The sequence below is a fragment of the Cuculus canorus genome, chromosome 24 (assembly GCF_017976375.1).
Source record: "Cuculus canorus isolate bCucCan1 chromosome 24, bCucCan1.pri, whole genome shotgun sequence".
NCBI lineage: Eukaryota > Metazoa > Chordata > Aves > Cuculiformes > Cuculidae > Cuculus > Cuculus canorus.
Genome location: NC_071424.1, coordinates 3,782,659 through 3,807,712, shown reverse-complemented (window position 1 = coordinate 3,807,712; position 25,054 = coordinate 3,782,659). Strand labels below are relative to the sequence as shown.

At 51.7% G+C, this 25,054-nt stretch overlaps 1 protein-coding gene across 3 annotated transcripts in view; it reads left to right on the top strand.

Moving 5' to 3' along the window:
* Positions 1-25,054, top strand: part of FOXP4 (forkhead box P4) — a 70,282-nt gene that overhangs the window by 12,871 nt on the left and 32,357 nt on the right. For 2 of the 3 annotated variants that reach the window (XR_008453472.1, XM_054087527.1), the window contains exons 2-3: positions 10,999-11,215; positions 21,459-21,548. Coding sequence is in view for 2 of the 3 variants with exons in the window: in XM_054087527.1 (XP_053943502.1) it covers positions 11,015-11,215; positions 21,459-21,548 (291 nt within the window). In the remaining variant the exon portion in view is untranslated. The remainder of the gene's footprint in view (positions 1-10,998; positions 11,216-21,458; positions 21,549-25,054) is intronic. The other variant, XM_054087528.1, reaches the window with a different exon arrangement.

Below are 25,054 nucleotides of genomic sequence, written 5' to 3'. Positions count from 1 at the left end.
ACCTGATTCGCTTTGTCTTTCAGTAGCTCTATCACAATTTGTAAAGCAAGGATGTGGTGTTTGGAAGGAAGTCATGTCCCGATCTGCAGTCTGGTAAGGGCTGAGTTGTTGGGGATGCACAGGGCTTGGGAGCTTGGATGGATCAGCAGGACCTGGGGGTGCTATGGGTGACAGCAAAGTGATGCTGTGGGACCAGATCACCTTTCCATGCTGCTGAAACCACGGAGATGTGCTGCCATCCCATCATGAGAGGAGGGGAGAAGCTCTTGCTGCTTCCACAGCTGTGGGCAAAGCATTGCCTCCCTGGATTCCCTGGCAAGGAGTGCTGTCCCTGGGAAGAGGACTTGGCGACTGAACACAGCTCCTCCAGAACACCCAGAGAAGGAGCACAGGGGACCCTGGTCATCTCTTGGCTTCGACACAGGGTCTGCGTGGGGTAATGCTGGAGGGATGCTCCATGCTTGCCTTCTTCCCAAGCACCTGCAGTGTTAAATACACCTTCCCAATCCCCTGCAAGACCCTGGGACAGCCCAGCCTCTCCGATGAGCACGCTTTAAGAAAGCGCTGGAGAATTTGCTCGTGTTATACCAGTCACTGCTCTAAGCAGAGATGTCAGGGCTGTCGGGAGCCGTGTTCGTCTTCAGGGCTGCGGTTTGCTCCGTGCAGGGGTGCGGGGTGCCCGAGCAGACCAGGAGATGTTGGGTCCATGCGAGATGGAGCTGAGCTGTGCAGAAATAAAATCGGGAAGGTTATTGAGAAGTGCTGAGACTGACTCTGGCGGTGGCTGCGAGACGGAGCTGGCATCGGGTCACGCTTGCCTCTGATTTGGATGCAAAGAAACTGACTTCAGACCAGGAGTTTGAAAATGCCCAAGGATAGTTCTCCCCCTCGCAGCCTTTTTTCTTCTCCCTCCTCGTGAGCAGCATAATTTCTGGATGGAATTCAGGCCTTTTCCTGCATAAAAATGGGATTTGCAGTGGAAAGCATCAGTGTGCAGCAGGGAGTGCATTAAACAGAGCCTCTTCTGGAGGAGTTTTTGCCCAAACATGACGGTGTCTGGGAAAACTTGCAGCATCCGAGTTCCTCCCTCCTGTTCAATAGGCACCGTGACACTTTCTTCCTCCCTTCCGGATTATTTAAAGGCACGAAGAGACTTCTAACAATCTCCAGTCTGCCTTCACGCAAACTCAGCTGGAAAACTTCACCTGGGGGCTCGTGTCCCACCACCGGCTCCCTCACGTCATGGCCCTGCCATCGCTCCTGGTTTATCCCTCGCCTGCTCCAGGTCATTTTCTTCCTCCCTGGCTCTGCCCTCACCCTTTGCAGCCTCCCCTGAAGGGCTGGGACAGGGGCAGCTCCTGCAGCTTGACTTGAACAGCTTTCCCCCATAAACACACCGTGGCTCTGAGCCATCCAGCCACAGGGCATTGGGCATCTTTCTTCTGGGCACGTTGGGATCCCTGTAGCCCTCCTCTCCCTTGTGCCTCTATCCGAGAGGAAGAGCTCTCCTCTTCCTAGCCTGCGGCTCTCCTAGGCGGGTGCTCCATGAGGACACCCACAAGTGTGGGATCACGTTTGCTCTGTCTCTGTGTTGAAGGGATGGAGGTGATTTTGTATGTGCGTGGCGTGTTGCGTGTCCTCCGCATGGCCTGGGGGGGGATGCTGCAGCGGAGAGGAACGTGCTCCGTGCATGTCCTCGCTGCATGTGGTGCTGATGGGGTCAATAATTGTGTGAGCTGGGTGCATGGGAAGAGACTTGAACCCAAGTTGGGAATTCCTGGGAGAGGAGCTTTTGCAAAAGGCTGGTGCGATGGCGACCGCATCCTGGCAGCTGGTGGGGATGGACTTGGGTGCTGGGGATGGACCTGGGTGATGGCACTGGGCTGTGGAGCGATGCCTGGGAGCATCGCTCTGTGTGTGTGTGTGCACAGATGTGCTCACAACGCAGTCCAAGCTGCTGTGCTGGTCCCTGCGACCACTGCCCTTGGGCTCCACTCCGACTGCAGACTCATCCCATGCCACACCAGCGATGGGAGATGCTTTTAATTATTTCAATAGGATTTGAGGTGTATGTGCTGAAATCCCCCATCTCTTACAAACCTCATCCCGTGTGGAAGGGCACAACGGTTCTTGACAGTGAGTTGGGAAATCACACGTTCTTCCTCCTGTGGGTTTTTTTTTTTTACTTCCTAGGAGTTTGGAGTATTTTTTTTGTTCCTTACGATTTTTTTTCCCCACCCTATTCATTATCATTTTTGTTAATTAGATTGTGCTGGGGAATGGTCTCTATTCAAAAGAAGAACCTCCGAGATATGTTTTTACAAGTGCGTCGCGGGGTTGGAGGGGGGGGAGCAAAGATGCTTGAAAAGAAATCATTTTAAAAATAATTTCTTCATAAAGCTCTTTAAAAAGCAAAACCCAAGTCCCCTTCCCCCACCGCGGCCACCTCCCCTCAGCCCCCCCCTAATTAAACGATTTGAATTTTCACGTTAACCGCTTGGTGCTTCCTCGGCGCCTCAGATGATTAGAAAGGGATATTCATTTATGCCTTTTAAACGCCGCCCCGATTAAAATCAGAGAGATTTTTTTCCCTTCATCAAAATCTAACATCCTTGAAAAATTAATTTGATGCCTCTTGTTATCAATTAATTGAATCTCGTTGGGAGAGAGGCTGGTACGGCGGGTGGTTGGAGCTGGCCCTTCTGTTCTTAGTTGCTTTCCCCCATCTCTTCTCCCTTTTGCTGCTGCTTCCAAACACGGTGACATTATAAAACTCTGCCCTTTTTTTTTTTTTTTAATATGTATTATTTTTACTCATCTCATAAAATAAATGAATAAAACTTGGTCTCCCTTCCCACCCTCCTCCTCCGTTCCCTTGAGTTCCTCTTTTAAGAAGGACCCTTTCTTCCTTTCCTTTCTCTCAGCCCTCTCTCCTATAACTTCCAAGGCAGCAGGAGAGAAAGAAAGTTGGGGCTTTAGCAATTTCTTGGCCAGCGTCCGTCTTTCTTCCTTTCTTTAATATTGGATATTTCATTTGAATCTCCCTCTTTTCAATTAAAAGTGCACAGCTCCTTCTCTTCAAGCTGCTCCATTCTCCTCCTCCTCTCTCAGCAGCCGCAGAAGCGATTTTTCTTTCTTTAATATTTCAACTCTTCCCCCGAGACGGGCTGCCTTTTTTTTTATTTTAATAGACTTTTTCTCCCTCTATTAAACTTTTCCAATCTTTGTCCCTTTATTTTTTTTTTCCTTCCTACCTCTTTAAACAAAAAAAAAAAAAGAAAGAGGAAAAGTTATAAGATTTAAAGGACTGAGTAATTCAGGAAGTTATTGAAATAACTTTAAAAATAAGCCATTTGCTTCATTTTTGCTCTCCTTGGAGTGACTCTACTTGGTGACTTTTAGATCCAGGCTCTTCTCCAGTGCCTCTGATATTTATGTCCTGTCTGGAATTTGGGGCTGGAGGTTTTGGGGGTAACTCAAACGATTATTGAGGGCGTCTGCACTCAGGGCTCGACAGATTGGTTTGTTTTCTGGGAAGAACGGATCTGTGCTGGGTACTCATCAATGCCTGCAGGGTGTTGGGATGGGGGTGTAGGTGGGAGTGTTCTTCATGGATCCCCTTGGATTTGGTGCCAGGGCCACTGGTGCAGGCATTCCCCTCTCCCATCCCATGGTGGTGAGGGGCTTTTGTGCCAGCTGGATTTGGGGTCCTCCAGGTGAGAGATGCGGTTGGATGTTCCAGCCTTGCCTGTCCTTGCGTGGATGCCTTTTCTGCTCCTGTGTGCGTTGCTGAGGATTTGAGGAATGCTCTGTGGGGCGGACAACCCTGTCCAATGGAGGGGCTTGCAGGGCTGCTTCTGCGCTTGGAGATATTTTTCCTCTGAATTCCCCTTCAGAGCACATTTAGCAGGAGGAAAGCAAGTTTTTTGGGAGATGAGATTTTGAGGTCTCCCTCCTCAGTGCTGGATCCTGACACCGTGTGACAGGTGTAACTCCAGGGATGCTTCCTGGAGCTTGAGCTTTTCCCCACAGCTGCAGTGTGCATCCACCAGGGTATGGTTGCTGGACCTGCATCCGGACCCACAGGGATGCTCTGACACAGCGATGAACCATGCTGGGTGCATCCTGCTGGATCACCAGGGCATGGATGCTGGACCTTCATCCCAACACACAGGGGTGCTCCAGCATGGCAGGGATGAACCGTGATGGGTGCATCCTGCTGAATCACCAGGGCATGGATATGCTGGACCTGCATCCCAACCCACAGGGATGCTCCGGCGTAATAGTGATGAACCACAGTGAGTGCATCCTGCTGGATCACCAGGGCATGGATGTTTGACCTGCATCCCAACCCACAGGGATGCTTCATCGTGGCAATGATGAACTACAATGGGTGTATCCTGCTGGATCACCAGGGCATGGATGCTTGACCTGCTTCCCAACCCACAGGGATGCTTTGTCGTGGTAGGGATGAACCACGGTGGGTGCATCCTGCTGGATCACGAGGGCATGAATACTGGACCTTCATCCCGACTCACAGGGATGCTCTGGCGTGGCAGGGATGAACCACAGTGGGTGCATCCTGCTGAATCACCAGAGCGTGGATGCTTCACCTGCATCCTGATCCACAAGGAAGCTTCGGCACCACAGTGATGAACCATGCTGGGTGCATCCCACTAGGTGCATCCATCCTGCACCCACTGAGGGTGCTGCCAGACTCGGGGTCCCCCCTGCGCCCACACATGCAGCTCCTGAGCAGCCAGGCAGGAGCCCCCCATGCACCACGTCACTATTTAATTAGACGTCCCTGATTAACAAAACTTGGCGTTTGGCTTCCTCCTGCCCTCATCTTTCCTGGCTCCGAATCAATGGCTTTGATATGCTAATTAGGGAGTAATTTAATTTCAAAAGGCCGCAATTAACAAGGGTGTTGTGGACATGCTGTAGTTAAGCAGCGTAATCTAATTTGCATTAGTAACAAGCAGGGACTAATTAGAAGCTTAATTAGACACTTAGACGGCTCTTGTGTTTACTTTCTTAATGAGATGGAGTGGGGCTCTTTTTTTAATCTTTTCAAGAGCACAGCCAGGGAAGCACAGCGATCCGGTCACGTGCCCGGCACCGGCCTCAGCATTCATCCGGCGCTGGTCCAGCTAGTGTCCAGCCAGCCCCACATCCACGCCAGAAAGGCTTTTATTTTCCTCGAAGCTTGGAGATGTGCCAGTCAACCATCGGCGTCTCCATGTCCCGTGTAGGATGGCTCCATCAGTTCCCATGGGCTTGGCTATAGTTGGGGTGTCCTCGTTGCTTTGTGGGCACAAGCTTTGGGGAGCAAAGGATGCTCCAATGGAGATGTGTTTTGGAGAGGCAGGTGGGCTGACCAGGACCCAAGCAGGAGTAGCATTACATCTCGCACTCCGGCATGGTACAGTCCTGGTTGCTTCTTTCATTGGTGGTGCTCAGGCTTCCAGGTGATCATAGAATGGTTTGGGTTGGAAGGGGCCTTGTAAATCCTCAAAGTTTGATCTCTCAGCTCTCCAAATGAGATGACCCACCTTTTGGGGGAGAAAACCTTCCCTGTGGTGCTTCTCGCTTGGTTTCTGTGTAGTGGCAAATGTTCTCTGCTGCTGGATGGTGGGCAAGTGAGGAGAAAGGCAGGGAGTAAAGGCCTTCCTGTGTGCCCGGAGGTTGGTTCTTCCCAAAGAAGTTGCTGGGAGGGAGATGAAAGTGGGAGATGAAAGTGCCCAGAGGTGAGATCCCATTAAAGCGGTGCCCAGGCTTAGCTGGTCCTCGGTTCCTTAAATCTCTTCTAATTTACGGTAATGCTCTAGATTCATTTCAGCTCCCCCAGACTTTTATTTTAATCCCCTTTCCACATTTCCATGTGTTTATGTGTTAATTAAAGGGTAAAAAGCCACTCTCCGAGCAATCCTGGCTGCTGCTTTTCTTCAAGCCAAAGCCTTTTAAGATTAGCGAGCCGCTTCCTAAAGCCTCGATGGTGCCGGATCCGGATGGGCAGGTTGCTCAACTTTCCATAGCTTGGAGCAGATCCGGTGCCTGGGATCAAGCTTCCCGGAGCCTTCATCTCCTCCCAGCTGTGCAGGGGAGCATCTCACAAGGCTTCCGACAGCTTTGGAGGAGGGGGATTTGCTTGGTCTGTGCTCCTGCATCTTCTGCTGCCGGAGGGAGAGCCCTCACCATGCCATGGAGTAGCCCCCTGCTCTCCTCTGGGTCTTGACGAGGCTGGAGCTGGGAGGAAGGGTCTTGAAAAGCGCTTTGGGGCTGACATCTAATGGGAAGGGTGGAAAAAGCCTGTGGAACATCGCAGTAGCTGGCTACTCCCAAACACATGGTACCACCTGCCTCTTCTGCGCAAAATGTGGTTCAGCACTGGGGACTTGCTCGGCTTATGGAGATCATAGAATCATAGAATGTGATTCTAGATCACATAGAGATGTGGAGGAGTGTTTTCCTGCTAGTGTTTGCCCGTTGTACACCTTCATCCCTCCCAGCTGTGATATTCAGCTGGGGATGCTCTGGTTTTGCATCCAGGGAAGCAGAGACCAAGGGGCACCTGGAGTGAGGATGGGGATGGTGATCGAGGACAGGGAGCTGCGATGCTGGGGCCGTATGCAGCCCCGGTGCTGCCTGCAACTTGTGAAGGGCAGCCCAAAGTTATGGAGCCCCTGAGGACTCCTTAAAAATAGGAGATGCGGCTAAAATAGGTGTTCAGGTAGTTGTTTCATAGGAGCTCGTGGTCTTAGCTGTACCTGCTTTTTGTGGGTCTCGTGGGCTAAATAGTCCTATTTAGTTGTGATATCTATAGAGCCGAATCGGATGGAGAAACAGCATCACTTCAAGTGGCTTTATATGCCCCAAACTTCATCTTTGGAGCTTTGGGCGAGCAATCACTTTGTAAATGCTTTATCTCCTCTTCTTGTTCTTAAAGACTTGGGCACAGCTCCCACCTCCTTTTGTGCAAATCTTCGGGTCTGTTGGCTTGCTCACCTCTGTGTTCGTTTTTCCTTTCTGCTGGAGCTTGGAAGCACTCCGTGGCGATGCCGGGCTCCGAGGGACCCCGTTGAGCATGGCACATGCCTGTCAGACGCATGTGCTTGCGACGGGAGCCCTGTCGGACAGCCCGTCCAGCTGCTCTGCACCCTCCCTTGCAGGGAAGCTCTGGGCATCCATCAGTCTGTTAATTGCGCTAATTAGAGAGTGTGGAGGTGTTAATTGGAAAACCTTGGTATCGTGGCTGTTTGCGGGGGGATGTCAATAAAATGAATTGATGACTTGGCATGGCGCGTGCACTTTACAGGTTAGCGGCAAGTCAGGGGATGTCAAGGAAATGTTGCTTCTCAGATGAAGCAATTCTTAATTAAAGAGCAACGGTAATTAATATACTCTCATTGCCATATGGTACTGCTAAAGGCAGGGGGATTCTTAACGCCGTTTGTAATTCTCTGTTTCCTTTTCTTTGTTTTGCGAAAGGTGCGGGTTTAAGTGAAGCAGGGGGTAAGGCAGAGCGCTTGTTCAGTGAAGTGATTTTGAGTCAGCACTGGTAATTAGCAATTTGTTTTCTGCAGCTTCTGTTGCTCATTGCCGTTAGAGGGGTCTCGTCTCCTCCGTTTTTAGTGAAAACATCCTTTTCTACTTTATCTGAGTGTTGTATCTTCTGCTATGAGTGGGCAAGGTCCAGGCTTTTATACCTGGGGGGAGGTCTGATCCTGTTAAGACTCTCTAGATACCGGCGTACGGAGAATCCCTAAATATTGGATGTGTTTGGACTGGCACAGATGCAAAGCCAGAGCTGGGATGCTGCAGAGCCCTCCTGTCTATGTGCAGGGACGCACGTGTCCTTCAGCACTCGCAGCCAGTCGTGCAGCCGTGTTTCCTCTTCCCAATGCGGCCTCAGTCATCCCGGATCAGCCCTGGCTGGAAAGGCACTCGTTCCTAATTTAAATCAACTTTATAAGATTGCAGACAGTGCCTTCATTTTTTTCTTTAAGGTTTTGTAAAACTTTTATATGAATGGAAATATTTTCATTATTATTATTATTACTTTCTTTTACGACTTCCCTCGCAGCGGTGCGAACCCAGACACACCAGCATCCCAGTAGAGTTGGGGAACGGGAAGTCGAGTTTTACTAGACTTGGAGAGGGAACCCAACTGGCCTGGTGTCCTGGGCTGCGGGAATCACCTGGCCAGACCCCAGCGCCGGTTCATCAGCTCCAGCATCCATCCCACCTCTGGCAGAGTGAGCCCGCAGCTCCTCCACCAGCAGAGATTTCCTCCTGATTTCCAATAGTTAAGCTTCAACTACGCCCCGAAGCCAGGAAAGTTTTATATCCTTTCCAAAAAACTTCTTTTTTTTTCTTTTTTTTTTTTTTTTTTGCCTTTTTTAATACTTCCTGTTGTAACTCTGCATATTCCTGTTCTCCGTATAAAAGTCAAATCCCTTTTTGAATCCTGCTGAGTTTCTGGCCGCGATGATGCCTTGTGACTGCCGGACATGGGCAGAGCCTGGCTTTCCCCACGGGGCTGCTTGCCTGGCTGAAATGCGGAGTTTTGGAAGGAAAACGAGAAAAATAACAGCCGTAATGTAATATTTCTGCAGGCTCTGACATCTTTAGGGGGAAGGAGCAAATGGGGTTTTCTTTTTTTCCAGCTTTTTTTGCTCCTAACGCAGCATCGCCAAGCAAATATTCCATCCTTTTACCGTCCCATCCTTTTACCGTCCCATCCTTTAACCGTCCCATCCTTTAACCGTCCCATCCTTTAACCGTCCCATCCTTTTACCGTCCCATCCTTTTACCGTCCCATCCTTTTACCGTCCCATCCTTTTACCGTCCCATCCTTTTACCGTCCCATCCTTTTACCGTCCCATCCTTTTACCGTCCCATCCTTTTACCGTCCCATCCTTTTACCGTCCCATCCTTTAACCTTCCCATCCTTTTATCATCCCATCCAAGGAAGTTGCTCTGATGATGCCGTGCTCTCCCTCCCCAGCACTTCAACCTAAACCCAAAGCCCAGTAATCCCGTTAACCTTGAACTCTCCCGCAGCCACTGGTGTGTCACCCCACGCGCGGGTTTGGGAACGCCAGGACGGTGGGAGGGAGCCGGCAGCTCCACATGGGAATTAATGTCAGTCATATACCCTGCGGAAATGACTTTTGAAATGCATATAATCTCAAACATGCAAATGAGAAGCTTGCTTCACCCTGTTTAATATGAATGATCAGCTTCTGAATAGCTATTATTACACGCCACATTTCAGCAATTATGTTGTTCGTGGTTTGTCTTTCTGTCTTTTTGGGGCAGGGGGGGAGGAAGAAAGGGGGAGAAAGAAAAAGAGAAGAAAAAGAGAGAAACAATATTTCTTCTCTCCATCCCTCTTTCTTTCTTCCCCTCCTGTTTCAAACTCGCAAGTGGTGGTCGGTGAGTGCTGATGCTGCTCCGGCACCCGCTGGTGAGGAAGGAGCTGGTGTGGATGAGATAAAACCCTGCGTCCTCCACTCTTCCACAGGGCAAATTGCGTGGTGGGAAGGAGAGAGAGACATTTGGCTCCAATGGGTCTTCCCGTACTCCCATCCCGCTCTGTGTGCGTGCCGGGGCTGGGTACAGTCCCAGTCGCTGGCTGGAGCAGCAGGATTTGATGCTGGATGGGGTGGTGGTTTTTCCCTTTGGTGTCAGCTTGGATCCAGGAGTTTCTCCTAGGAAGGAGACCCTCAGGTTTAGAGCTAACAACCTGCCTGCTAATCAAACCCAGCTGAGCCAAGCCTCTTTGTCTCATCGCTTTAAAGCCAAACCCTGCAGCTCCTCAGGATCTCTCCCCTGGCCCCTCTGCCTTAATTTAATTAAGGGGCAAAGGGTGTACTTAGTGCCCAGCTCTGATGCAGCTGTCTGTGTGTTGGGTGCAAGCAACCTGCAGCTCTCCTGGTGGTTTCCCCTAGCTCAGTGCCACGGCTTGGGAGCTTGTGTTGGCCAAACAGAGCTCTGGACGGCGGTCTTGAGGCTGCCAGCATCCCACAGTTCTGCTCCTGGGATTGCTGCAGGGTCACCCTTTCCAGTGCAAGCCCTGCAGCCAAAACCCAGGGAGGAAATGTGACCTTCAGGCAGTTCTGTCCTCATGCCCCAGCTGGAACAAGGTAATAGGCAGGGAGAAATCACAGGGTAAGCCATATTCGTGGATGCAAAGTGTTGCCTTGAGAGAGGGAAGCCAATAACTGCCTGATGTGAAGTGCAAGAGCTGCAAAATGCAGCTGCTGGGGGCTGAAAATGCGGTGGGTTTTGTAGCCCCTCCACCACAAAGAGCGAAGCACCCAGCTTGGCCCCTCAAGGGCTTCCGAAGGGTGCAGCAGGAGGAGGGAGTGCACGGAGGCATCTGGGAGAAAGGGATTTTCCGGTGATGCACCCTTGTTTTGCTGTGTCGCAGCTCCGTGGTACCTTTGGGCTTTCTCAGCTTGGCAGCAAACTTCCTATCAGGTGTTTTTTCCTGCTGGTTTGCTGGGAGCTGATGGGCTTTGTGGAAGCCTGTCAACCTTGTTGAGGTTTTCGTGGTGAAACGTGTAGCGTGGGCTGTAGATGCTCGGTGTGCAGCCTCGCTGAAGCTTCCGCTGTGCCGTCTCCAGCGTCGCAAAGTGAAATATTTTGGGATGCTATGAAGAATGCCCAGATTCCTGGGGGTTTATGTCTTGTATCAGATTGTGAGAAAGCCGTAAACGTGGTGTTTTCCTAAGGGATGGATTGTGCTTGCTTTGCACGGGGCTGGCAGTGAATTCAAGGCAGCTCATGACAATGCATGTTTGGGTTTTGGAGTAAATTGAATGCAGCTAAAAATCCCTGGATTTTGAGATCCCTGCATCTCCCTGCTGGACCTCACAGGGATCAGAGATAGATCGAGGAGGATGGGGCATGGAGCGGGCAGAGGTGGGATTGCCAAGCAGGGATTTCAGACTGTCTTCTCAGGCTTTGCTCTCTCCTCCTCCTCCTCAGGTCCTGCTAGCAAGTCATGATGGTTGAATCCGCCTCAGAGACGATACGATCCACTCCCTCCAGCCAAAACGGGGTCAGCAGCCTCAGCAACCAGCCTGATGGAGGCGGGGGCGGCACGGGTGGCGGTGGAGGGGGCGGTGGGCGCGAAGGAGCCACGAGCGGGGAGACCAACGGCGAGATGAGCCCCGTGGAGCTCCTGCACTTCCAGCAGCAGCAGGTAGGAGTGACGCCCTGCTTTCTTCTCTTACTCGCTTTCCACAAGGCAACATGGAATTGAGTCCTTTGAAGATCTGGCTTTTGGGGGGTAACAGCCAGTTTTAACCTCCCCTTATCGCCAGGGCTGGTCCAGGAGATGGGTTGCACCACCAGGCTTGGGCAGCCGTGTTGAAGCTGGCGTGCAAGTGCTGCCCCAAAAAGGAGGAGCTGCCCCAAAAAGCCCATCACTTCGGGGTGCACATCCTTAGGGAGATGGAGACGATCCATCCGTGCAGTTCAAGGGCTGACTCTTGCTGCTTAGGAGTTGGCTGCATTTTGGGGAGGTTCTGCCTGCTCTGTTGGGTCTGCCTGCTCTGTCCCTCATCAGATGAGGAAAATGGTGTAGGAAAGGAGCAGGGTTACAACCCGTTGGCTATAAAATAAGGAGCAGGTTTTCTCTTGAGTCTGTGTTTGGTTACCCAGGTGGGTGACCAGGGGTGGTCTCCCATTCTCTGGTGCCTTCAGCTGAAGAGTTAGCCTCACATGCTTGGTCTAAAACGTGTGTGACGGTGACATCTGCGTGCAAGAGCTCTGCCCTTGAGCCACATGCGTGGAGTGCACGGGAGCTGAATGGCACCCGGCTCCCCTCGCACGGGGTGGATTTGGGGAGGGGGAACCATGTGTGCATGCCTGCAGGTTACCTTTCAAAACAAACTTTGGAGAAAACATAAATTTTCTTCCTCGGATACTAAATAAGGCAATGATCCCTGCCTCGTATGGAGATCGCCTCCCTGAGCCATAAATTCCAGCGTGAAAGCTGTAAAAAATTGCTGTGTCTGATACTTTAGTAGTGAGTGCTGTAAATCCATTACCTGAATAACAGCCGTTTCTCACGCAGTTAAGCCCCTGTTCCCCTGATCTGAAGGGTAATCATGCGTGTAATGCCGCTGCGAGTCACCCCTGCTGAAGGAGCTGCCGCTCGCTCCTCTCCCTGCGCCAAGAACAGCCCCGAGTTTCCCTGAGCGGCAGCCGGAGCGAGGGATGAATAGGAGATGCTTGGTCCTGCCCAACCAGAATGGTGCAAATCTGAGGGTGGGCAGCGAAACGGGGTTATCTCCTCTGGAAAAGAAGGGGAAAAAGGCTTTTTGCAATGCAGAGCACTACTATTATTGGCTGATCCCTGCGGATGCTGCTCCCCGAGCTCACCCGGGAAATCCTGCACTGCCCAAGACACAGCCAATGTTTAATTTCAACCTTTTTGCATTTCTTCTTTTGGATTCCCGGTGTAATTACCCTGGGAAACTCGCCGCCACTTGGAATTATTAAAACACAGGGTTTGGTAAACTTCCAAAAACAAACGACATCTGCAAAGACAGCACTTTGGGGGGAGGAAAAAAAACCCATCCTGAGGACTATCAATCTTCATGCTTCAGGGAGCAGGCTGAGCACCAGCTGGGGTCATGGATAAATGTCCCCATATATAGAGTTTTGCACAATTAGGTGCTTCATGAAGGCTTTACACCATCCTCTGGAGCATCCAGCATTCGCCCTTTGTCGCAGTCAGGTTCCCGGACCATTGGGCTGTTCCTGTCTGACAGCTCCTCTGCCACAGCTCCCGAAATGTCGACGCTCAATCCTTGTTCCTATTTAACTACATGAAATCCCAAAGAAACATTAGGAAGCTTGAAAGGGTGGGAACCCACCACTCAACAACCACGCTAAGGCTTGAAGGACTACCCTGTGTGAAGGACTACCAGTGTCCACAGGGATTAGCTTGGGCGATGCAGGTCTCGGGACACATACTCTGCCTTCACTTTTGGCTGGGTTTGCACCTTTTGGTGAAATCAGCTGGTTTTGACCATTTTCGGTACCTACAGTCTCTCTGCTCCCACCTTTGAAAGAGTGAGCCCAGTTCTGGAGAGTGTTTGAGCTGCGGGAACATCTCAGGTTAAAACTCCTCTCCGAGGATTCTGCCTGGAGGGGAGTAGCCTGGGTAGGGGCTTGCAGGGAGCTGAGTGCATCATAGGGTGTTCAGGGAGCTCCCAAAGCTGTTTGGTGACCTATGGGATGTCCCTGGAGCAAGAAGATGGGGCTATCCAGCTGCACCAAGCAGGAGAGGGGTTGCCAGCTGCGGCACTGACAGCTTTCTGTCCCTTGGTCGCTCTGTCCACCTCGATCTGTGCAACTTGAGAGCATCCTGTGGTCCAGAGGGAAAGCGGGAGCCTGGTGGGATGATGCAGGGAAAGGGCATCTTCCTTGCCCAACATTGGAACATCCCCCTCCTCTCCATCCTTCCTTTTTCCTCCAGTCCAGAGACTGGCATTCGGGTTGAATCCTTGGATTTCAATGGTGGGATTGGGCTGAAAAGCTTGAATAGTGCGCGCTCGCATTGTGCCGGGGTTGGCGGAGGGGAGAGGTCGGGCAGGGGCATGGGAGGGCTGCCCGCCGGCCGGGGTCTCCCACCGCCGTTGCTGTGGGAACGCAGCGAGACCTCCAGCACGTTGACATCCTCCAAGCAAGCTCCAAAGGGCCCCGCTGCCTTCATGCATTAATGAGTTTTTAACGTAAGGGCTGGCCTCTCGCCCCCCTGCCACGCCGGCCCTCCTGGTAATCCTGGGCAGAGGAAGGCTGGGCAGGAAACGAGGGCAGCGGGGTGACAGGGGTGTCACATCCCTGCGGTGGGAGAAGGGTGGAGGATGCTCCAGTTTGGGTATGGGGGTGCAGAGGTGCGCCCCGTGGATGGGAGTCGTTGGGCTGTGTGCGCAACAGGGGCTCCTTTCTGATGATTGAGGTCTCTCCGGGGTTTCCACAAATCCCTGCAAAACAATCCAAGTCTCATCTCATCGTAGAGTTGGGGTTTAAGGCCGTGGGGTGCAGCGAGGCTGGGTCTTGGGGGCAGTTTGAGGCGTAGGGTTGCTCGGAGCAGGGAATCCTGGATGTATGGTAGCTCATTCCAACTCACAGTCCTATGGAAAAGGAGAATCTGGAAACCGCAGCCACTCTAGCGTTGATTGGTGGGGTCTTATTATGCAAAAAAACACCCCAGAATATTGTAGAGTAAAGTGAAGTTATTAAACAATTTTTTTTAAAAGAAGCACATCGGACTTTTTTGATAGAGAAGGGTGTGGATGGGGGGAGGAGGGGCACTTCTGCCGTAGGAAAGATACCATTCCATAAAACATGTGATCACATCTCAAATATATTGTGTAATCTGCTATTATTAGGGTATTTAAGATAAAAATGAGACCAGAGCACTTAAGTGAAACTCATCTCTCTATTAGGTTCCTTGATTTATATTTTATATTTAACGAGTACAAATGCAGGAAGGCTTTTTTCCCTTTTTTTTTTCCATTGGGTGGGATTGTCAGGAGCTCTTTCCTTGTGTTCTTCATTAGTGGAAATGGGTTTAACCCCTCGCCTGCAAGGATTGAAGAATCAGGAGTAGAGGAATCAAGTCCAGCAGCATTAATGTGTACAGCGAAAGGGCGAACAGCTGGGACCGAAGCACAGAGCTGGTTGTAAAAAGGACTTTTTTTTTCTCCCCCCTGTGAAGACTTGTGTGATTTTTGTTAATTTTGATCTCTTTAAGCCATTTGGTTCTGGTTAAGCCAGACCAGGGCTGGGTTGGGTGGAAGTACTTCTCAATATGGCATCATTTACCGTTAATATCCATCTAAAAATATCCGTGTGTGTGTGTGTGTGTGTGTGTGTTGGTTTAATAGCTCTAATTCTGGAATGTGACGATGTCATTTTTATGAGGTTAGTGTAAAATATCCTTTTTTTTTTTCACATTTTTTTCATCCCTCCCCAACCTTTCTGCCCTCCATAAGGAACAGAGGGAAAAGAGAAGAGACAGACTCTCTTTATAGATCCTCTTCTCTTACAAAATTCTTGGTTTAATGTAATTTTTAGGGTGGTTTTTTCACTCCTTGGAGGTTAAAACCTCATGCAAAGCTTTGATCCCATCCAGGTGGAAAATCCCTTGGCTATTTTGGGGCAGTGGTTCCCATTGTGGGCAGCGTGAACCCTCTCCCCTTGCTTTGGCTCCGACACCTGAAGCATTTGGGCACCGCTGGGCTTAATTAAAAAGTACACCCTCATCAAATAAAATACCTGGTAGGATAAAGTATTTTTAAATACTCTGGGTAGGATTTTCTGTTGCGTTGTTTGATTTCTGGGAGGCTGAGGCTTATGCTTTGAGAACGACCCATGGATGTCTCCATCCTTAGTGGACTTTTTGAACTTCTTGACCTATTTCTGCCCAATTTTGTCCACGGAAGTAGAGGCGTTGGGGAGGTTTTGTGGGGAAAAGAGTGGTTAGGCAGGGATGAGGGATTAATGTAGGGATTAAAATGTGTGTCAGCCACCCTAACTGGGGTGAAGGAGTTGCCATCTCCTCTACCTGGGCTCTTCCATCTCTGGTGCCTGATGGGACCTGGTGTTCCCATGGAAGAAAGAGAAGACTGTGGTGTTTGCTGTGTGAAAGGCAGCTAAAAGCTGCCCGTCTTGGGGACATGCATCGTGTCCCAGCAGCCAGAGCATGAGCCTTTGGGGAGGAATTAATAGTAATGCGCTGGGTGGCATCTGGGATCGTAGAATCATAGAATAGTTTGGGTTGGAAGGGACCTTCAAGATCATCCAGTTCCAATGCCCCTGCTATGGATCAGGCTGCCCAAGCCCTATCCAACCTGGCCTTGAACACCTCCAGGGATAGGGCAGCCACAACTTCCCTGGGATAACAGGCTGCTTCCCTGTTGGAGGATGGGATGCTTCCAGCTTTGGTTTATCCAGATTCGATGTCTCTGGGGAGAGGTGGGCATCCCCATAGGCTGGGTACCCAAGAGCCTCTTTCCGTGGTGGGGAAACCTCTGCTGCCATGGGAGCAGCTCAGAGCTGGCGCTGGCAGGATGCGTGCTGTCTGGACAGAGCCTTCGCCACATCGGGGATTAAGCCTAGCCGTGGTTCATTTATTGAGGTGATATCTGGGGTGAGGTTCCGAGTTTGGGGGAAGCAGCTTATCCACCACATTTAAGAACTTGCTAAGTACTTTTCAGGTTTTTGATTGCCTTTAAAAATCACGGAATGGTTTGGGTTGGAAGGGACCTTAAAGCCCATCCAGTTCTACCCCCTGCCATGGGCAGGGACACCTCCCACTGGATCAGGGGCTCCAAGCCCCATCCAACCTGGCCTTGAACACCTCCTTGAACACGGATGGGGCACCACCGCTGCTCTGGGCAACCTGTTCCAGGGCCTCCCCACCCTCACAGGAAACGTTTCTCCCTAAGATCTCATCTCAGTCTCCCCTCTTTCAGTTTAAAACCATTATCCCTTGTCTTAACCCTGCACTCCCTGATCAGAGCCCCTCCTCAGCTTTCCTGGAGCCCCTTTCAGCACTGGAAGCTGCTCTAAGGTCTCCTCAGAGCCTTCTCTTCTCTTCTCTTCTCTTCTCTTCTCTTCTCTTCTCTTCTCTTCTCTTCTCTTCTCTTCTCTTCTCTTCTCTTCTCTTCTCTTCTCTTCTCTTCTCCAGGCTGAACAACCCCAACTCTCAGCCTGTCCTCACACAGGAGGTGTTCCAGCTCTCCAATCCTGCCAGATTAAAAGCTTTCCTACCCCAGGCATGGTCCTACCAGGGTTAGGGGATGGATCTTGCTCTGAACTGTTGTTTTGTGTGTCCCCGTGTTGGCTGAGGTCACTGTGGGTTCCCCCCAGCAATGTTTGGGTCACCATCCTCTTCCTCAGCCCTGAGCTGTGTTGCTGCTGCTGCTCTTGGGGAGGGCAAAGTCAAACGGCATCAGCTCCTGAGGTGTCTGAAACATTACAAACTTTTTTTATGGGATAATTTGCTGATCAAAGGGAGCCATCCAGGAGCGTGATGAATTTGACACAACCCATTCGTTCCTAATTATGGGGAACACGCTAATGACTCTTGAATAACACCATGCAGCAGGATATAGCTTTAAAAAAAAATCATTTTCTCTCCGGTTCACAGAGCCAGGAGGTGAAATCCCATCCACTCCCACTTTCTTCCTCCTGCTTTCCAATCTTCTCAGCCCTAAGGAGAGGTCGCGGGCAACATCCTCCTTGCTTTATCCTTCTCCAGCACTTAGGGTAACACATGCAGATATCGTGGGGCTCTGCATCCTGAAATTCCATTCTCGGAGCTGTGCAACAGGTTTGCAGAGCCAGGTACTGCCAGCCAGAGCATCCTTCGTTTGCAGGCTGAGCTGAGTTTAGGCTTAAGTGGAAATCGCTGCTGGGTGGTGAGGAGGGAGGGCGAGGGCAGCTCTGGGGCGCTGCCGGAGAGGCCCCTGTGTGCAATTGTAAGGCCGTGTCATTTTTTTTTTTTTTTTTCCCCTGTAAATCTTGTAATTTCGTGCTTCAGAGCACAACAAAGTGAGAGAGCCAGCGGGGAGTGAATTAAATTCCCCCCTGAGAGGCAGCGCGGGGTGGGCGGCGAGCAGTGGGGCTGAGCCAGCCGGGCACTGGGGACTCAGTGGCACCCGCGGGCCAGCCAGGATTTGGGTTTAGAAAGTGAGATTCTGGAAGAAGTCCTGCTTAGCGCTTTGCCTGGGTTCTGGCATGATGTTTCTTCTGGTTTTCCCTTCTTTGCTCTATTTTTCCGTGCCCACTGCCTTGGTTTTCGTTAGGCTGGATCACCTCTGCGAGATAGTCCTTGCAAACACAGGAGGAATTTCACGTGATGCAGATGGAGAAACCAAATCCATGCAAACCTCTCTGTTAAACAGACACGTGGAAAAATAGATAAAGCTCAGGCAGCCAGCATGCACAGGTAGGATGCATCCAGTGGTCCAGCACTTGTCCTTTCGTGGGTGCCTTGCACCTGCTGGCTCTGCAGCGCATTGGTGCTGAGCAGCCGTCGCTTGAATTCCTCCACCCTTGGCTTTTAACTGGAATTACTGTTTTCATTTCAAAAAGTAATTAAAATATCAGACCTTGAGCTGTCATAACTGTCACATGGTTTCTGTGTTCGCATTACCGATGCACATCTATTACTGTTAATAACAGGGAAATAACATGCCCGCAGAGAAGCGAGCCTTGCGCTGGGGCTGCGTGGGCTCTGGGACGAGGACCGTGGGTTCATACCGTTCCTAACAGCAAATTGCCATGTTTGTCCTCAAGGATTGTATTTTTTAATCGTTTTGGATAAAGGGAGTTTGCAAGTTAATGGTCATGCAGTTGTTGAGCATCCCCAGAAGCCGGTCAGGAGCGCTTGGGAAGAGGTGGTGGCCACGGGGCTGCTCTGGGTGTTCCCACATTGGCCACACCAGGCTTTGTCCGTTGTTTCTGGGTGCAGCCCCAGTTACTCTCATAGGATGATGAGTAGGATCCCATCTGCTTTTGAAACACTCCTAGCCTTTCGGACTTTTGATTTTTCTCAGGCCCTTTTGGTTCTGTGACCAGCAGGTCCAGGGAGGGGATTATCCCCCTCTCACTTCTGTGAGACCTCACCTGGAGTCCTGTGTCCAGTTCTAGAGTTGTCAGCACAGGAAGGACATGGAGCTGATGGAACGAGTCCAGAGGGGACAGCAGACATGATCCGAGGGCTGGAACACCTGTGTGAGGACAGGCTGAGAGGGCTGGGGTAGCTCACCCTGGAGAAGAGAAGAGAAGAAGAAGAGAAGAAGAAGAGAAGGCTGTGAGGAGACCTTAGAGCAGCTTCCAGTACTGAGAAGGGCTCCAGGAAAACTGGGGAGGGGCTCTTGATCAAGGATTGCAGGGATGGGACAAGTCGGAACAGTTTTCAGCTGAAAGAGTGGAGATTGAGATGAGATCTGAGGAAGAAATATTTTTCTGAGAGAGTGGGGAAGCCCTGGCTCAGGTTGCCCAGAGCAGTGGTGGCTGCCCCATCCCTGGAGGGGTTCCAGGCCAGGTTGGATGGGGCTCAGAGCCACTGATCCAGAGGGAGGTGTCCCTTCCCATGGCAGGAGGTGGGACTGGATGGGCTTTAAGGTCCCTTCCAACCCAAACCGCTCTGTGATTGGGTGAAGTTCATGTGTGCAGTGAGAAACACAGCCAGGGTGAGCAGGGGGTGCCCTGCGCTGTGTCTGGGACAGAGCTGTTGGGTTTGTATTCCTTGCTATGAAATGATATATTTTTTTAAATCAAATAGGCCAGGCTGTGTCTGCTGAACCCTCTGTACTCAATCCCTGACTTCAACAGCAACTTTAAAATTACCTCTCATTTTCCAAACACACTTTAAACATCTGTACATGTGCAAGGAGTGGGTCGGATGGGTTTATCCACAGAAAATCAGTGGTGGCACAGCGCAGACATCCTCTGCTCTAAATCTGTCCTGCTCCCTCTTCCTGAGCAACCCTGGCAGAGGGGAGCACGGAATGGGACTTTTTTTATTAAATCACCAGTAATGAGTCTTTGTGGATGCTCTGTTGAACGACTGTGTAAGGATGCTGTGGGTGCTCCTTGGTTTGCAGAGGCTAAATGCATGGTGAGAGATCTGGAGGGGTGGATTAAGGTACATCCACGCTCTATGCGATGCCACTCTCTTGGTTTGCAAGCGGATTTGGCAGGGAGCGGGCTCGGGGCTTTGTTCTTTATAGCTAGAACTGTGGTGCGTTAACAAGAAGCCCTTTCTTGGGGCGTGCGGATACCTCCTGGAAACTAGGGAGGTGATTTATGACCCGGGTGATGACAGCCGGCGAACCCCTGTGCTGCTGGCAGCGCTGCCGAGCCGGGCTCTGAGCCCCTAATGCCAACCTGTCCTGCAATGACTGGGTTGTTAGAAATGGACCAAAAAAAAAGGAAAAAAAATAATAATTTAAAAGCAAAAGTAAGGAATGTCCAAAGAAGCGGGTCTGGGAAGAGCAGCCAGGTACCATAGCGTGGATTTCCTTAGGGTTTTATTCCCTCTCCTGGCTCTCTGCTCCTGAATGAAGCTCCTTTTCTCGGCTTGCTCACACGCCGGTGCTCGCCCTCGCCTGTGACCAACTGGCTCACACTTGCTTCTCCCTCCTTCTTCTCTCTTTGCAGGGTTTTCCTTAATTCCATCTACTTTATGTGGCTGCCGACACTGCTTTGCACGGCTGGCTCGTGCCTGCTTGTCCCTGCGTGTGTTTCCACAAGTGTTTTTTATCGATTTGTGTTCGTTTCTCCCTCTTTTCTCTGTTGTGCGACTTCCCAGCAGGACACCTACGTCCCTGGAAACAAGTTAAGGAAACCTAGAACTCTTTCTAGGCAAACACGCATAAAAATAATCAGGTTTCATCTTGGTCACTGGCTAAACTCCTCCCGAATCACCATAAACTCCGTGGGGATGCGCTCATGGATTGTTAATTCAGAGGGTAATCCTGCACTTGGCCTGAGCCGAATCCTGGTGGTGGTTGGGACTTTTTGGTCCTCCAGCATGACAATAAGATGTAAAATTAAATATACGTGGTAGCTTTAGACACAATGGATGTCATCTGCAGGAGAAATGTAGTGGTGGCTCTGTGCAAGAGTAGAATAAGTCATCGAGGAGACAGCCACAGCACTGGACCTTCGTGCCAGGGCTGAGCTGTGTGAAAATAAGCCAAAGGCACAAAGATGCTGGACCCGGTGACTTGCTGAAGATCTGGAGGGGGTTTTGGGAAGGACAGGATTGCCTCCAGCTCTCTGTGGGCATCCGTGGCTCTAGGGAGAACAGTGATCTGTGATGGGATGTACCGGTGTGGCGGGAGAGTGCGCACATGGAGCATCAGGCGGCGCTGCCCTTGTGCATCGCTTGCACCCCATGAATCGTAGAAAGGTTTGGGTTGTCAAGGACCTTAAAGCCCATCCAGTTCCACCCCTACCGTGAGCAGGAACACCTCCCACAGGATCAGGGGCTCCAAGCCCCATCCGACCTGGCCTGGAACCCCTCCAGGGATGGGGCAGCCACCACTGCTCTGGGCAACACGTGCAAAATCCTCAAAATGAAGAATTTCTTCCTCAGATCTCATTTGAAACTCCCTTCTTTCAGTTGAAAACCATTCCCCCTTGTCTTGTCCCTGCACTCTCTGTTGCAGAGCCCCTCCCCAGCTTTCCTGGAGCCCCTTTCAGTCCTGGAAGCTGCTCTAAGGTCTCCTCACAGCCTTCTCTTCTCCAGGCTGAACAACCCCAACTCTCTCAGCCTGTCCTCAGACCCACAGAGAGTCAGTCTGGCCAGCCCCACATCCAGGCGCTGCTCTGGGGAGTGGGAGCATGCCCGGAGGATGGAGGAGGAGGAGGGCACCCTTCATCCTGCCCACCCCGCTGTGTCTCTTTTGCAGGCTCTCCAGGTGGCACGCCAGTTCCTGCTGCAGCAGGCCACGGGGCTGAGCTCCCCCAGCAGCAATGAGGGCAAGCAGCCGGCGGTGCAGGTGAGCCCCAAGGATGTGTGTCCGTGTGTCCCCTCACCCTCTTTTCAGGAAGGGTTCGGCTGCAAAATGATACTGTGGGAGAGTGCACATGGAAACACATTGCTTCTGTCTTCAGGATGGCTAAAGCGCACCAGGAGCCCACAAAGAGTTAAATCCATTGTCAACCTCCAGAAATTTCTTGGGGAGGTTTTTTTTGGGGTGGGGGATGTAGTCTCCATTGAGTACTGGAATGGTGGGAAAGGGTGATTGGAGGGAATGGGTGGCTTCAGGCAGGGTAAGGAAAGCTGGGGAGGGGCTCTGGATCAGGGAGGGCAGGGATAGGATGAGGGGGGATGGTTTTAAGCTGAAAGAGGGGAGATTGAGATGAGATCTTGGGAAGAAATGTTTTCCTGTATGGGCGGGGAGGCCCTGGCCCAGGTTGCCCAGAGCAGTGGTGCTGCCCCATCCCTGAAGGGTTTCAAGGCCAGGTTGGATGGGGCTTGGAGCCCCTGAGCCAGTGGGAGGTGTCCCTGCCCATGGCAGGGGGTGGAACTGGATGGGCTTTAAGCTCCCTTCAGACCCGAATCCTTCCATGATTCTATGAAGGACAAGAGCGAGGTCACTGCGTGCCACCATATGTTCAGGGAGCGTTTCAGACAGGGAGGTGCCGAGCTTCTCAGGGGCGCACACCCCAGGATTGATGCTGGGTGCTGTAGGTGGGGTGCAGGGGCTGGATAAGGGACGGCCCTTTGGAGCTGGAGCCAGGGCAGCCCCTCCAGTATGGAACAACTGCTGGGATGGGAGAAAGGCTCAGCTGGAGTGGGTTTTTTTTTTTGTAGACTGGCAGGAAAACAGGACTTTGGGTGGGTGCAGCACCCTTGAATGACATCCTGCTCCCATAGGGAAAGAGGGGCGTTCCCTTTGCTCCCCTGCACGCTCCTGCACCAAGAGAAAGGGGCAGAGGAGGGGTGTGAACCTGGAAAGAGAGAGAGGCAGGAAGAAGCAAAGCCCAAGCAATGGGAAGTGACAATTTAAATAGCTGTGCGGAGGGGCTCTCCCTTCAGGCTAATTAAATTTATCGGAGAACAGCAGGTTACCTTATTAGAGCCACGTGGGTTTAATTAACAAAGGAAAGTAATTAGCACAAGCGCTCTCAGAGCTGGAGGTCCTGCCTATGCCAGGCTGAGCCAGCACGGCGACAGGAGGGCAGCAAGAGCCAGGGCTGGGATGGGCGATCGCCGGCTCGGTGAGTGGGGTACAGCTGAGCCAGAGCCGGCAGCAAGAGCTGTCTTGGTGCTGCCAGCACTGGAGGGGGATCCGAGAGGCCAAGGGAGCCCGGAGACCCCCCAGCTGCTCCCCCAGGTTGGGAAGCAGCAGCTGGGTATGAGCAGTGGGAATTACTCAGGGCTTCTGCAACACAAACAGGCGGCTTTTTCCACTGGTGCTCGCAGGAAGGAAATGCAGTCACTGCATGGAAAATGTCTGCGAAGGACAAAGGCAGTGAGGGTGAAGTCAGATTCCGGTAACCGGCGTGTCGCTCCCCTCCATGGGTGTGCATCCCTGGTTGTGCTTCTGCCTGTACTTCTTCCCCCGCCCATCCCTTACTTCTCCCTCCGCTGCTGCGATGTTCACACACTTCTCTTCGCTTAACATCCCATTCCCTCTTCTCTGCTACTTTCTCTCGCCTCCCCTCCCTGCCCATCTGGCCGGCGGCTTTGCTGGAGCAAACTGGATCTGCCTTCCTCTCCCCTCCTCCCTTTTTTTGTGTTGCAAAAGGACTTGTGAAAGTTGTAGACGTGAGTCAGAAATAGCTCATAACTCAGCAGTGACCGGCCTTTTCCTCCCCCCACGGCCCCACCGGCAGCTGGAGCGGGATCTGACCGAGGGGAGATAGAGGATTAAGCAGACTCCTTTGAAAGGAAGTTTATCTAACAGCAGAGTGGTGTGGATGAGACTGGCCAGGACGGCTGCAAGAGGAGGAGGAGGTGGAGGAAGGCTGGGTCCCAGTGCAGCCGCCTCTGGCTGGGGAGAGATAGGGGAGTGTGGCAGGACAGTGGTTATTTTTACTGTGTTTGGGACCCAGGGGCTGGATTTCCACAGCATTTGGGCATTTGGAGGGTGTCCCAAATACGAGCGACCCCCAGGAGCATCCCAGTGCTTGCAGAGAGAGCAGAAGCCCTGTGCCGAGCACCCAGATCCCGGGAGCTTGCTGACACCATGCGTTTGCTGCTCCCTGTCACCTTGCTGATGGGCACGGGACATTTATGGGGCTCTAAGCCAGTGAGAATATTAATGACAGGCGGTAACAGCGTGCTCTTAAAAACAAACAAGGAGCTGGGCTCGATAGGATCTTGGGGTTGGGTTTTTTTTGGAGTATGAACCCTCTCTCCCCCCAGATGGCTGGAGGTGTGTGTGAAGAGCCTCACAGCTGACACTCGAATTACAGATGCATCAAAAAAAAATGCCCCCAGACCCCATCCTGAAACATTTTTAAATGGTTTTACTCCTTTGCAACTTTTAAGCTGTAAGAAACTTGGTGGATGAATGCTGACAAAGTCTTGCATTTGGGGGAGTTTTGTTGTGGTGGATCCCCCCGGGACCCCACTGGCATGGGGAGGTACTGCTGGTATCTGGTAAAGCCCATGGTACAAGGTGCTGGAGCGTGTTTGGAAGGCAGTGAGGAATCCAGAGTGAGTCCAGAGGAGGCCACAGAGATGATCCGAGGGCTGGAGCACTTCATGTACAAGGACAGGCTGAGAGAGTTGGGGTTGTTCAGCCTGGAGAAGAGAAGGCTCCAGGGAGACCTTAGAGCAGCTTCCAGTACTGAAAGGGGCTCCAGGAATGCTGGGAGGGGCTCTGGATCAGGGAGGGCAGGAATAGGACATGGGATAATGGTTTTAAACTGAAAGAGGGGAGATTGAGATGAGATCTTAGGGAGAAATGTTTTGCTGTGAGGGTGGGGAGGCCCTGGAACAGGTTGCCCAGAGCAGTGGTGGCTGCCCCATCCCTGGAGGGGTTCAAGGCCAGGTTGGATGGGGTTTGGAACCCCTGATCAGTGGGAGGTATTCCTGCCCATGGATGGGGTGGGACTGGATGGGCTTTAAGGTCCCTTCCAACTCAGCCCATTCTGATTCTATGAATCTGTCCATGCCCTGTATTTTTGATGCTGGCCCATTTCTGGTTCGGAGGCAGCGCTGAACCCTAGGGTGCCCTCTTTGGGGTCCCTTTCCCAGCCCAGCCGCTGGAGCCAGGGGTCCTCCAGCCTCTGGTGGGAGCAGCTTACTGAGGTTCAAAAGCCTCTGAAATGGGAGAGGGGCTGAAGGGCACTGAGGGAAGGGAAGAAGAGTTTGGAGCGAACTGCGGGAAATTGCTTTTCTTTTGTCTGCTGCGGCGGGGAGGGCAGCAGAGCGGAAAAGTGTATTTTGTTGATTTGAAACTTGAGTGAAATGGGTAATGAAGACAGATCAATACCAGCCCTTCTGTGTTCCCTCTCCAGGAAAAAAATACAGCAGCCCGTCTGTCTCGGC